Consider the following 12,375-nt stretch of genomic DNA (forward strand, 5'->3'; position numbering starts at 1 on the left):
GTGTGAATAGACAAAAGTACAATAGCCACGTTTAGGATGCCACTAGGTACACTGAGTATTTGCTAGTATAATGGCTTAGTTTAAAAAAGTTGGAGTGTGCAATGCAGGCAGACGTGCTGCAAATATCTTTACAATAGTGTGAATAGACAAAAGTACAATAGCCACGTTTAGGATGGCACTAGGTACACTGAGTGTTTGCTAGTATAATGGCTTAGTTTAAAAAAGTTGGAGTGTGCAATGCAGGCAGACGTGCTGCAAATATCTTTACAACAGTGTAAATAGACAAAAGTACAATAGCCACGTTTAGGATGCCACTAGGTACACTGAGTGTTTGCTAGTATAATGGCTTAGTTTAAAAAAGTTGGAGTGTGCAATGCAGGCAGACGTGCTGCAAATATCTTTACAACAGTGTAAATAGACAAAAGTACAATAGCCACGTTTAGGATGCCACTAGGTACACTGAGTGTTTGCTAGTATAATGGCTTAGTTTAAAAAAGTTTGAGTGTGCAATGCAGGCAGACGTGCTGCAAATATCTTTACAATAGTGTGAATAGACAAAAGTACAATAGCCACGTTTAGGATGGCACTAGGTACACTGAATGTTTGCTAGTATAATGGCTTAGTTTAAAAAAGTTGGAGAGTGCAATGCAGGCAGACGTGCTGCAAATATCTTTACAATAGTGTGAATAGACAAAAGTACAATAGCCACGTTTAGGATGGCACTAGGTACACTGAGTGTTTGCTAGTATAATGGCTTAGTTTAAAAAAGTTGGAGTGTGCAATGCAGGCAGACGTGCTGCAAATATCTTTACAATAGTGTGAATAGACAAAAGTACAATAGCCACGTTTAGGATGCCACTAGGTACACTGAGTGTTTGCTAGTATAATGGCTTAGTTTAAAAAAGTTTGAGTGTGCAAGGCAGGCAGACGTGCTGCAAATATCTTTACAATAGTGTGAATAGACAAAAGTACAATAGCCACGTTTAGGATGCCACTAGGTACACTGAGTGTTTGCTAGTATAATGGCTTAGTTTAAAAAAGTTTGAGTGTGCAATGCAGGCAGACGTGCTGCAAATATCTTTACAATAGTGTGAATAGACAAAAGTACAATAGCCACGTTTAGGATGCCACTAGGTACACTGACTGTTTGCTAGTATAATGGCTTAGTTTAAAAAAGTTGGAGTGTGCAATGCAGGCAGACGTGCTGCAAATATCTTTACAATAGTGTGAATAGACAAAAGTACAATAGCCACGTTTAGGATGCCACTAAGTACACTGAGTGTTTGCTAGTATAATGGCTTAGTTTAAAAAAGTTTGAGTGTGCAATGCAGGCAGACGTGCTGCAAATATCTTTACAATAGTGTGAATAGACAAAAGTACAATAGCCACGTTTAGGATGCCACTAGGTACACTGACTGTTTGATAGTATAATGGCTTAGTTTAAAAAAGTTGGAGTGTGCAATGCAGGCAGACGTGCTGCAAATATCTTTACAATAGTGTGAATAGACAAAAGTACAATAGCCACGTTTAGGATGGCACTAGGTACACTGAGTGTTTGCTAGTATAATGGCTTAGTTTAAAAAAGTTTGAGTGTGCAATGCAGGCAGACGTGCTGCAAATATCTTTACAATAGTGTGAATAGACAAAAGTACAATAGCCACGTTTAGGATGGCACTAGGTACACTGAGTGTTTGCTAGTATAATGGCTTAGTTTAAAAAAGTTGGAGTGTGCAATGCAGGCAGACGTGCTGCAAATATCTTTACAATAGTGTGAATAGACAAAAGTACAATAGCCACGTTTAGGATGGCACTAGGTACACTGAGTGTTTGCTAGTATAATGGCTTAGTTTAAAAAAGTTTGAGTGTACAATGCAGGCAGACGTGCTGCAAATATCTTTACAATAGTGTGAATAGACAAAAGTACAATAGCCACGTTTAGGATGACACTAGGTACACTGAGTGTTTGCTAGTATAATGGCTTAGTTTAAAAAAGTTTGAGTGTGCAATGCAGGCAGACGTGCTGCAAATATCTTTACAATAGTGTGAATAGACAAAAGTACAATAGCCACGTTTAGGATGCCACTAGGTACACTGACTGTTTGCTAGTATAATGGCTTAGTTTAAAAAAGTTGGAGTGTGCAATGCAGGCAGACGTGCTGCAAATATCTTTACAATAGTGTGAATAGACAAAAGTACAATAGCCACGTTTAGGATGCCACTAGGTACACTGACTGTTTGCTAGTATAATGGCTTAGTTTAAAAAAGTTGGAGTGTGCAATGCAGGCAGACGTGCTGCAAATATCTTTACAATAGTGTGAATAGACAAAAGTACAATAGCCACGTTTAGGATGCCACTAGGTACACTGACTGTTTGCTAGTATAATGGCTTAGTTTAAAAAAGTTGGAGTGTGCAATGCAGGCAGACGTGCTGCAAATATCTTTACAATAGTGTGAATAGACAAAAGTACAATAGCCACGTTTAGGATGCCACTAGGTACACTGAGTGTTTGCTAGTATAATGGCTTATTTTAAAAAAGTTTGAGTGTGCAATGCAGGCAGACGTGCTGCAAATATCTTTACAATAGTGTGAATAGACAAAAGTACAATAGCCACGTTTAGGATGCCACTAGGTACAGTGACTGTTTGCTAGTATAATGGCTTAGTTTAAAAAAGTTGGAGTGTGCAATGCAGGCAGACGTGCTGCAAATATCTTTACAATAGTGTGAATAGACAAAAGTACAATAGCCACGTTTAGGATGCCACTAGGTACACTGACTGTTTGCTAGTATAATGGCTTAGTTTAAAAAAGTTTGAGTGTGCAATGCAGGCAGACGTGCTGCAAATATCTTTACAATAGTGTGAATAGACAAAAGTCCAATAGCCACGTTTAGGATGCCACTAGGTACACTGAGTGTTTGCAAGTATAATGGCTTAGTTATAATGAGTTGCAGTGTGCAGAGGACAGGAGGGTACAGTGGCAGGATTGTGGGTATGGGTAGAGGAATGGAAGCCTGCCTTTCTATTCCCTCTTAATGGTGAAATGCAGGGAGGAAATCCCTGACCTTTGCTACACAGACGCTGTTGCTGTTTTCAGGACCTGTCACCTATGGCTCTGACGCTGCCGGTTTGAGCCCTTAAAAGGACTGCTAGAAAGTGCTCTCCCTAAGCTGTCTAACGCTGTGTATGGAGCGCATACAGCTGTATCGGCGATAGGACTCAGGAGGACAGAGCTGCGACAGTGATGTCTGACACCAAAGACGCAGAAGAGATAATGGCGTCCTGGAGGAAAATGTCCGGTTTTATAATGCAGGGACATGTGACATGGACATCCTATCACACATGCCGTTGCTTCTCTGGCTAAAAGTCCACTTAGCTGTGTGTGTGTCTGGGATTGGCTGACATGCTGGCCCGCCCCACTACACGCGCGCGCTTAGGGAAGGAAGACAAGGAAAAAAAAAAAAAAATGGCGATCGCCATTATAGAAACAGCAGTGATCTGAAGGCGCTGTTCCCGCACACTATACACTGAAATGTCATAATAGTGTGATTCACAGAGTGACTTACACTATTACAGCGGAAACCAAGCTAGGATTTAGCTGGTTTTTTGCTGCTAGAACCGTTCTCGAACGTTTCTAGAACTATCGAGCTTTTGCAAAAAGCTCGAGTTCTAGTTCGATCTAGAACAGGCCCCAAAATCACTCGAGCCGCGAACTGGAGAACCACGAACCACGAACCGCGCTCAACTCTACTTACAATACAGTTGTAGGCACTCAATGAGCCATGGTATGGTGCCTCACTATAGCAATGTAGTATGCTGATATTCTCTCTGATATTTTTTGTAAAATGTATTTTTGGTTAGTAAAATCTGTATGCCTGCATAACTTTCTAAGTGTTATTATAGTTCTGCACAAGTCACATATTGTACAAAGCCATAATAATGGTTAAAGATAAACTTTAGATGATGTGCCCTTCTACACCTATTGAGACCTTCCTACCTATAACCTTGGCACCCTCACGATCAGCTGAATAAACTTGTACAGGACATTGTATAGGGGCCCTGAACAATTTTGAACTCTCACCCATTTACTTGAGCTGTGCCACCATCCCTAGCCACTATTTAATGTACAGCACTGGATAAACTTCAGCTTTTTGAGTGGTGTGGGTGGATGGAATCAGACAATAAGTTGATAATATTAAAGTCTTGGAAAGCCCCATAAGTCCTCAGCTTGAACTAATAGTGTGTCTAATGCCTGGATACCAGAAGTAATCTCCATTAGTTTATTCAATAATATATTATGAATATTGCCATCTTACCATGGAAGACTGAGTTTGTAGCTCCATTTGTAGAGTTTGAAGAGTCTGCCTCAATTGAGTAATCTCAGTCTTGTTTGTCTGCTCTTGCTGGACTCCTACAGTGATCTCCTGTTTAATTTGACTACTCTGGAAAGATAATGAAGTTCGATTGCCAAGTAATGAAAGATTTCTGCTCAGTATGGATACAGTCCTTTCTGCTCATGTGAACACAGTCTGGACATTTACCTTTTGGTTGAACCAGGCCTCAGCATCCTTGCGATTTTTCTCCGCCAGAGCTTCATATTCAGTCCTCATGTCATTGAGTGTCTTTGTCAGATCTTTTCCTGGTGCCGCATCCATTTCAACATTGACTTGGCCAACAGTGATTCCCTGGTTGGACTGTACTTCCTGACGACAGAAGGAAAAACTTTACTTCTTCTAACCAATTACATGGGTGAAAAACTGAAAATACAATTTAGTGTTTCCATAAAAAATGTAATTTACAATAGTAGCCTTGGTTCAGCTTGATTTTTCAACTCACAGTTTTTCTGTAAACTTTGTTTTAATTTTGCATGATTTTTCTAAATTATACAGTATCTACGAACCACAAAGCAACTTTAATCAGTTTTGATGATAAATAACATTAAAACTTGTTAGAGTATGTAATAGTAAATATTGGATGAGATATGAAGCTACTAGGCCCCAATACAATCTGTACTATGGCGCCCCAACCGTCAACGGAAATGCTTGCGGGGCAGAAGGACAATTCTGCATTTTTTGGACACGTAAACTCTGTATGTCTGGAAATACAGTCAGGGCCAGAAATATTTAGACAGTGACACAAGTTTTGTTATTTTAGCTGTTTACAAAAACATGTTCAGAAATACAATTATATATATAATATGGGCTGAAAGTGCACACTCCCAGCTGCAATATGAGAGTTTTCACATCCAAATCGGAGAAAGGGTTTAGGAATCATAGCTCTGTAATGCATAGCCTCCTCTTTTTCAAGGGACCAAAAGTAATTGGACAAGTGACTCTAAGGGCTGCAATTAACTCTGAAGGCGTCTCCCTCGTTAACCTGTAATCAATGAAGTAGTTAAAAGGTCTGGGGTTGATTACAGGTGTGTGGTTTTGCATTTGGAAGCTGTTGCTGTGACCAGACAACATGCGGTCTAAGGAACTCTCAATTGAGGTGAAGCAGAACATCCTGAGGCTGAAAAAAAAGAAAAAAAATCCATCAGAGAGATAGCAGACATGCTTGGAGTAGCAAAATCAACAGTCGGGTACATTCTGAGAAAAAAGGAATTGACTGGTGAGCTTGGGAACTCAAAAAGGCCTGGGCGTCCATGGATGACAACAGTGGTGGATGATCGCCGCATATTTTCTTTGGTGAAGAAGAACCCGTTCACAACATCAACTGAAGTCCAGAACACTCTCAGTGAAGTAGGTGTATCTGTCTCTAAGTCAACAGTAAAGAGAAGACTCCATGAAAGTAAATACAAAGGGTTCACATCTAGATGCAAACCATTCATCAATTCCAAAAATAGACAGGCCAGAGTTAAATTTGCTGAAAAACACCTCATGAAGCCAGCTCAGTTCTGGAAAAGTATTCTATGGACAGATGAGACAAAACTCAACCTGTACCAGAATGATGGGAAGAAAAAAGTTTGGAGAAGAAAGGGAACGGCACATGATCCAAGGCACACCACATCCTCTGTAAAACATGGTGGAGGCAACGTGATGGCATGGGCATGCATGGCTTTCAATGGCACTGGGTCACTTGTGTTTATTGATGACATAACAGCAGACAAGAGTAGCCGGATGAATTCTGAAGTGTACCGGGATATACTTTCAGCCCAGATTCAGCCAAATGCCGCAAAATTGATCGGACGGCGCTTCATAGTACAGATGGACAATGACCCCAAGCATACAGCCAAAGCTACCCAGGAGTTCATGAGTGCTAAAAAGTGGAACATTCTGCAATGGCCAAGTCAATCACCAGATCTTAACCCAATTGAGCATGCATTTCACTTGCTCAAATCCAGACTTAAGACGGAAAGACCCACAAACAAGCAAGACCTGAAGGCTGCGGCTGTAAAGGCCTGGCAAAGCATTAAGAAGGAGGAAACCCAGCGTTTGGTGATGTCCATGGGTTCCAGACTTAAGGCAGTGATTGTCTCCAAACGATTCGCAACAAAATATTGAAAATAAAAATATTTTGTTTGGGTTTGGTTTATTTGTCCAATTACTTTTGACCTCCTAAAATGTGGAGTGTTTGTAAAGAAATGTGTACAATTCCTACAATTTCTATCAGATATTTTTGTTCAAACCTTCAAATTAAATGTTACAATCTGCACTTGAATTCTGTTGTAGAGGTTTCATTTCAAATCCAATGTGGTGGCATGCAGAGCCCAACTCGCGAAAATTGTGTCACTGTCCAAATATTTCTGGACCTAACTGTATATAAAACACAGCATGTCCAGGGAAATATCATTATAGTGTGACGGTATTTACTATGAATTCATAGATGTAAGTTTTAAAATATTGCCATTTATTTATAAGCTTTATGAGAACCTGTGAATTTGCTTCCCAAAACGTCATCTATACCTCCTCATGGTTCTTCTTTAGATAATTCACCTCCTCTGTCAGGCTTTCAACTTGCATTTCTAAGTCAGATTTACTCAAGGTCAAATCATCGAAAACTTTTCGGAGGCCATTAATATCTGCCTCAACACTCTGGCGCAGATGAAGCTCACTTTCATACCTGGTGGTGGAGAATATATTGATAACAGATCATTCTGACTTGTATGTCATTCAGAAGTCCAATAAAATTATCAAAACTCATCTATGTGTGAAAAAATCTTGCAGAAATCTTAATAGGCATTGTTGTGCTATAGGTAGGGATGGTCCAAGAGTATTATGATTCTCTTAAGTTACAGGGGGTTCTGTATCAACAGTTATACAATGATGAACATTTTGGATAAGTAAAACTCACTTACTGCAAACTAATCAAGGAACTGTTAGTATCATGCACTATTCAGGTCCAAACTCATTAGGTGTCACGGCAGCGTCAGGCTCTGTTCATACTGCAGAGCCTGGCAACTTAATGTCTCTTTTTTGTTCAGCCAAAGCTGGGCGTCTGCTTTTCGTGTGCTCTGTTCCTCAGTCCTGCAGGAGTTAATTCCTGCTAACCTGGGGAACTCTGCTAGGAGCTCAGGCTGCTATTTACCAATCACAGCCATCTGTTCCCTATATAAGATTCTGGAGCTTGCTACTCAGAGCTGATAGTAACTTCAGCGTAGCTCCAGTGATTCCAATCTTGGTGGTGATCCTGTTTATGGTGATCTGTGTTGCGATTTTGAGTGGTGTGAACATTCCCCTGTTGTGCAGTTACTTTCTTCCCTTTTCTTTATTCCCTTGTACCCATTTTGTCTCTCTTTTGTGTTTGAGTGCAGTGTGTATGAGTAATTGTTCTCCGTTGTTCGTGTTGTTTCTGTGGGGTTTTGTTATTGTATTTTCCGGCTTGCCCCAAAGGTGGGGGAGAGGGGGAGTAAGACCAGGGCTCAGACAGGAGTCAGGGTCATGCTAGGGGCTCGGACCTGGCTACCATCAAGCCTACCTCTGAGATAAGGGACAGCGCAGGGCCTCAAGTCTGAGGGCCACCCTAGTGGTCCCTGTTTTGTCATTACATATAATTAGCCCCTTAATACCATGGGTTCTCAAGGATCTAGTTCATCTTTCTGTTCCTGGTTAAATATATAGACTGTTACAAAATCTAAATGACAAGTATATAAAATTATTTAAACGATAATGGCAAAAGATATGGTGAGAGCAAAAAAAACCTAAAAGATATTGACAAAGAACATGATACTAACATAACATTGAAAATTCTACATTGGTTTCTTGAAATATACAATACCACAAGTAGAAAATAATGAATTCTTCTGAGAAGATATTATTATTATTATTATATAACATAATATTCTTAATGCTATTTCAAGTCTAAATGTAACTATTAAAACCATGAATAATTAATAGGTATTATACAAGTAAGTACAAGTATTATACAAACATAAATATATATATATATATATATATATATATATATATCATACTACAAATATAAAAAATTGGGTAACGTTATGATAATTATCAAGGGTTATATAAAAACCTTTAAACAAAAACATATTTCCTTGCTTACTTCATCCTGAAGTCATCTGCTGCAAGTCGGGCGTTGTCAATTGACAACATGATGCTAGCATTTTTAGTAGCTGCATTTTGTATCTGTATATTAACGAAAAAATAATTGTGTTTTAGAACAATCAATTATTGGATTGAATTGCCCCCACATATTACACTGATATATAAAAAATCAAGTTTGTTTATATTACAGACAATTAGTGGTCCCTGGAGAGAGGGTCTCAGTCTAGGTAGGTTGGATGGTGAGAACCAGTACAAGTAAGTGGTCTCCACAGGTGGAGCTGTAGCGCGCCTGAGTGCATCAGGGTGCTACAGGGAATTGCATCCTGTCATCCAGGGTGCAGGGCTTACCCCCATGGTTCTACGTTCCCAACAACAGTGTCACTAACATTTGCACTACAAATCCCAACCACACCTCACACCATGACCTGTACAGACACACAAGTTGGTTGGTCAAGTTGGAACACGGCCACTCACCTAGGGGTTAGGCAGACTGGTGGGAGGGACTGAGTAAGAACAGAGTTGGCCCTCAAAGAGTGAGAAGCTGGGGAGTTGTAGCTCCCAGGGAGGCGACCGGTTGGGTCGCAGACGGTGGTCTGGGACCACAGATGTTGGGGACCGTTATCAGGAACACTGGACAGGGGTGTGACAGACGTAGTCTAGGAGGACTGTTCGCACCAGAAAACCCAATTACCTTTCCGGTACCGAGCATGGCGGGGTACAGGACCCTATATCAGGGAAGAGCTTCAGGCGCCTTGATAATTAACCTGTGGAGGATAGTCTCTTTATGAACTTTCCCCAAGAGCTCAGAAATTAAAGGCATCAGCACAACACAGGGGATAGGGTTCTCCAAAGCACAGAACCCACTAAAATCCCAAGTGCCAGCCATCAAGAGCATAGCTGCAATACACACGGGTAGCGGGGCCCCGAAAGCTTCAAGCCGAGGAGCCACAACAGCCAATCAATTTGTGCACGGAGGCAGGGCTCCGAACTTACTAAATGACACCGGTGGGAGCGGGACCTGGACGAGCTCCCACCGCAGAGACTGCGGTACCTAGAGACTTTAGTTTTCCATCTGTGTGAGTATCTGCTTATTCCACCTAATCCAGCACCAAGACTACCACAGTGAGTAACCTGACCCCTGCATCCTGCTTTCCCATGGCCGAGACACCCAAGCACTAAACCTCCTTTCCCCCACCATCCGGGGCCTTCCCTATTCCCTACCTGTGGAGGGACTGACACCTTGCTGCCACCACACCATCTGCCCCGGTACTCCCTTCGGTAGCGCCGGTACTCCCCTTACCGCAACCCACAGGTGGCGACACGAACAGTTATCCCCTGCAAATACTCCCTTTACATTTGATTGGCCACAAGCCTCCGGGTCCGGAGACCCTCGAGCCACAGCAACCCCGGATCCGAGCAGTTCGACTGCTGCAGGGGCGGCACAGAGCAATGTTAGCAAACCAGGAAGGTGAAAATCTACGCAAGATATGAAAATAGAATCAGGGCCCCAAGATTTTTTACCACAAAAAGTCTAATATTACTTTGCCAGTATTATATATGTTACAGATCAAAATGTAATGTACCAAAACAAATTACCTTAACATTTTTTAAAGGTTTAATTGAGAAAAAATATCAGAAATACTAGCTCTGATTTGAATTCGTACAGATTAATTTTTAATTTTGCAGTACATATTATTCTTTCTCACCTGAGTTTTCAGATCTTCAATTGTGTGAAAATATTTGCTGTAGTCTTTAGATCCTGTGCTGGTGGCGTCTGGGTGATTTTTATCATACCAGTCCTTGATTTTTGCCTCAAGGTCTGTATTTGCTGCTTCCAAAGCATGGACTTTTTCCAAATATGATGCCAGACGGTCATTAAGGTTTTGCATTGTTTGCTTTTCATTTCCAGAGAGTAATCCATCATTTCCACCAAACCCACCACCACTAATACCTCCCCCAAAACTACCACTGGCATAGCTTCCTCCAAAGCCACCAGAACCAAAACCTCCTCCAAAGCCACCAGAAGCAAAGCCTCCTCCAGAGCCACCACCAAAACCAACCGCTGAGCCACTACCAAAACTACCTCCTGGACCACCACCAAAATTACCTCCTGAGCCACGACCAAAACTACCTCCTGCCACAGCACCACCAAACTGTCCTGATCCACCACTATAGCTATCAGAAAAACATGCAGTGCCCTGGCCACCTCCAAAACCTAAACCACCACCACCTTGTTGTCTATAGGATGAACTGCTGACATTAACACTATAGCTAGAAGCAGAATTAGAATTGTAACCCTTGCTAACCCCTCCACTCCTTTTATATTGATTTGCCATAGTACCTGAAACACAAGTGATACCCTCCACAGCCTAGAAAAGTGATGGCACCAAAAGGAACATAATATTACGAAGTGTTGTCATTTTATACAGTAGCATTGTGGGTGTGCCGTATTGATACATAGTGTTGCGACAGCAAACTGTTTGTCCAAAGCCAATTTTTATCCTGTATTTGATAAAAGTACTGTTTATCGTTAGTGTGAAAGACAGCAACAATGACAGAACCCTTTAATTAAATTGTTTAGTAAGGTAAATATACTATGAAGCAACCTCTGCACACTGTTATCTTTGGTTATGCTAGGTAATTTATAGGTTGCGTAGTATTGGTGTATTTTAATCTGATATAGTCAATACAGTATTGAACACAAAATACCTCTTGGACTCAAGTTATGACAATCCACTCATATTTATTTTCATGGCAGTCATCATTCTACACAAAAAATGGTGCTCTATGCAAGAAACGCCTTTTGAATTTGAAATTTTTGAAAAGCATTTTTTAACCATTAAGTTTTATATTTAAACTTAAAATTATTATAAATGTTGCCATGGATTATAATGTCAGAACTCGTGTGATGACCTCAATAAAGGCCAGGCACTGGCGTCCAAAAAAAGAACATAGAAGAACAGGTCACACGTGTGGAACTCTCTCGGACATAGGCTAATTGAAATACAGTAACAAGAAAAACTAATTTCCAAACAAAAACGTAATTAAAGGGGACGCCAAGAGATGCTAATTACTATTGAAAATGTCATACATGTGTTATAAGCATCTCTTGCACCTACACATTTTATGAGGATGGGTCATTAAAATCCAGGCACTACAATGAAGAGGGCAAACATGAAATAAGTGTTCAAAATTGTAATTTTCCCAAAATTTACTTTGAAAACAAGTTAAACGGTCTGGGAAAACCCAAAAGGAATGGCTGTTACTTCTGGGATCTCCATCTTTCTGGAGCGTCACATAAGCTATCATAGTAGATGATTAGAGTTGAGCAAGTACCTAACCATTCCTACTCTCTATATTCATAATGATTACTGTCTAATACTCACATATTCATTCCGAATAGCGTGTGCAATGCAAGTCAATGGGGAAAAACTCGCAATGTAACCCGAATTCCGCACTTTTCACTACGCGCACGAATAGTACAGCATTTGGGTTATTTGTTTCTTTGAAAGTTTTTCCCCATTGATTTGCATTACACACACTATTTGGAATGAATACGCGAGTATTAGATAGTACTCATTATGAGTATAGCGAGTACGAATAATTAGGTACTCGTTCAACTCTAATGATGGTCAATTACTACCACCAAGGAGAGTTGAAGTAGAGAAGAGTCAGTCTTTTTCTCTAGAACTCCCTCCAGTATAGTCTGTAAGAGTTACAACAATAGCAAAAATTCTAACTTCCCAAGAATTCCCCTAAGGCCTAAGACACACGGCATGAAAATCGGACCGAGTGGAATGCGATAAAACATCACAATCCACTCGGACCAATATTAACCTATGTGTCAGCACCCATGAGAGATTATTTTCTCGGCTCC

General features: G+C 40.7%; 1 protein-coding gene across 1 annotated transcript in view; it reads right to left on the bottom strand.

The window, feature by feature from the left end:
* The window catches only part of LOC142311609 (keratin, type I cytoskeletal 19-like), a 30,295-nt gene extending 19,420 nt beyond the window's left edge, over positions 1-10,875 (bottom strand). Inside the window, exons 1-5 of the mRNA XM_075350170.1 lie at positions 10,205-10,875; positions 8,497-8,579; positions 6,903-7,059; positions 4,539-4,700; positions 4,314-4,439 (exon numbers count right to left, since the gene is read on the bottom strand). Coding sequence (XP_075206285.1) covers positions 4,314-4,439; positions 4,539-4,700; positions 6,903-7,059; positions 8,497-8,579; positions 10,205-10,834 — 1,158 coding nt within the window. The 5' untranslated portion in view covers positions 10,835-10,875. The remainder of the gene's footprint in view (positions 1-4,313; positions 4,440-4,538; positions 4,701-6,902; positions 7,060-8,496; positions 8,580-10,204) is intronic.
* Positions 10,876-12,375: the final 1,500 nt, after the last annotated feature.

This window comes from Anomaloglossus baeobatrachus, chromosome 5 (assembly GCF_048569485.1).
Source record: "Anomaloglossus baeobatrachus isolate aAnoBae1 chromosome 5, aAnoBae1.hap1, whole genome shotgun sequence".
Lineage (NCBI taxonomy): Eukaryota > Metazoa > Chordata > Amphibia > Anura > Aromobatidae > Anomaloglossus > Anomaloglossus baeobatrachus.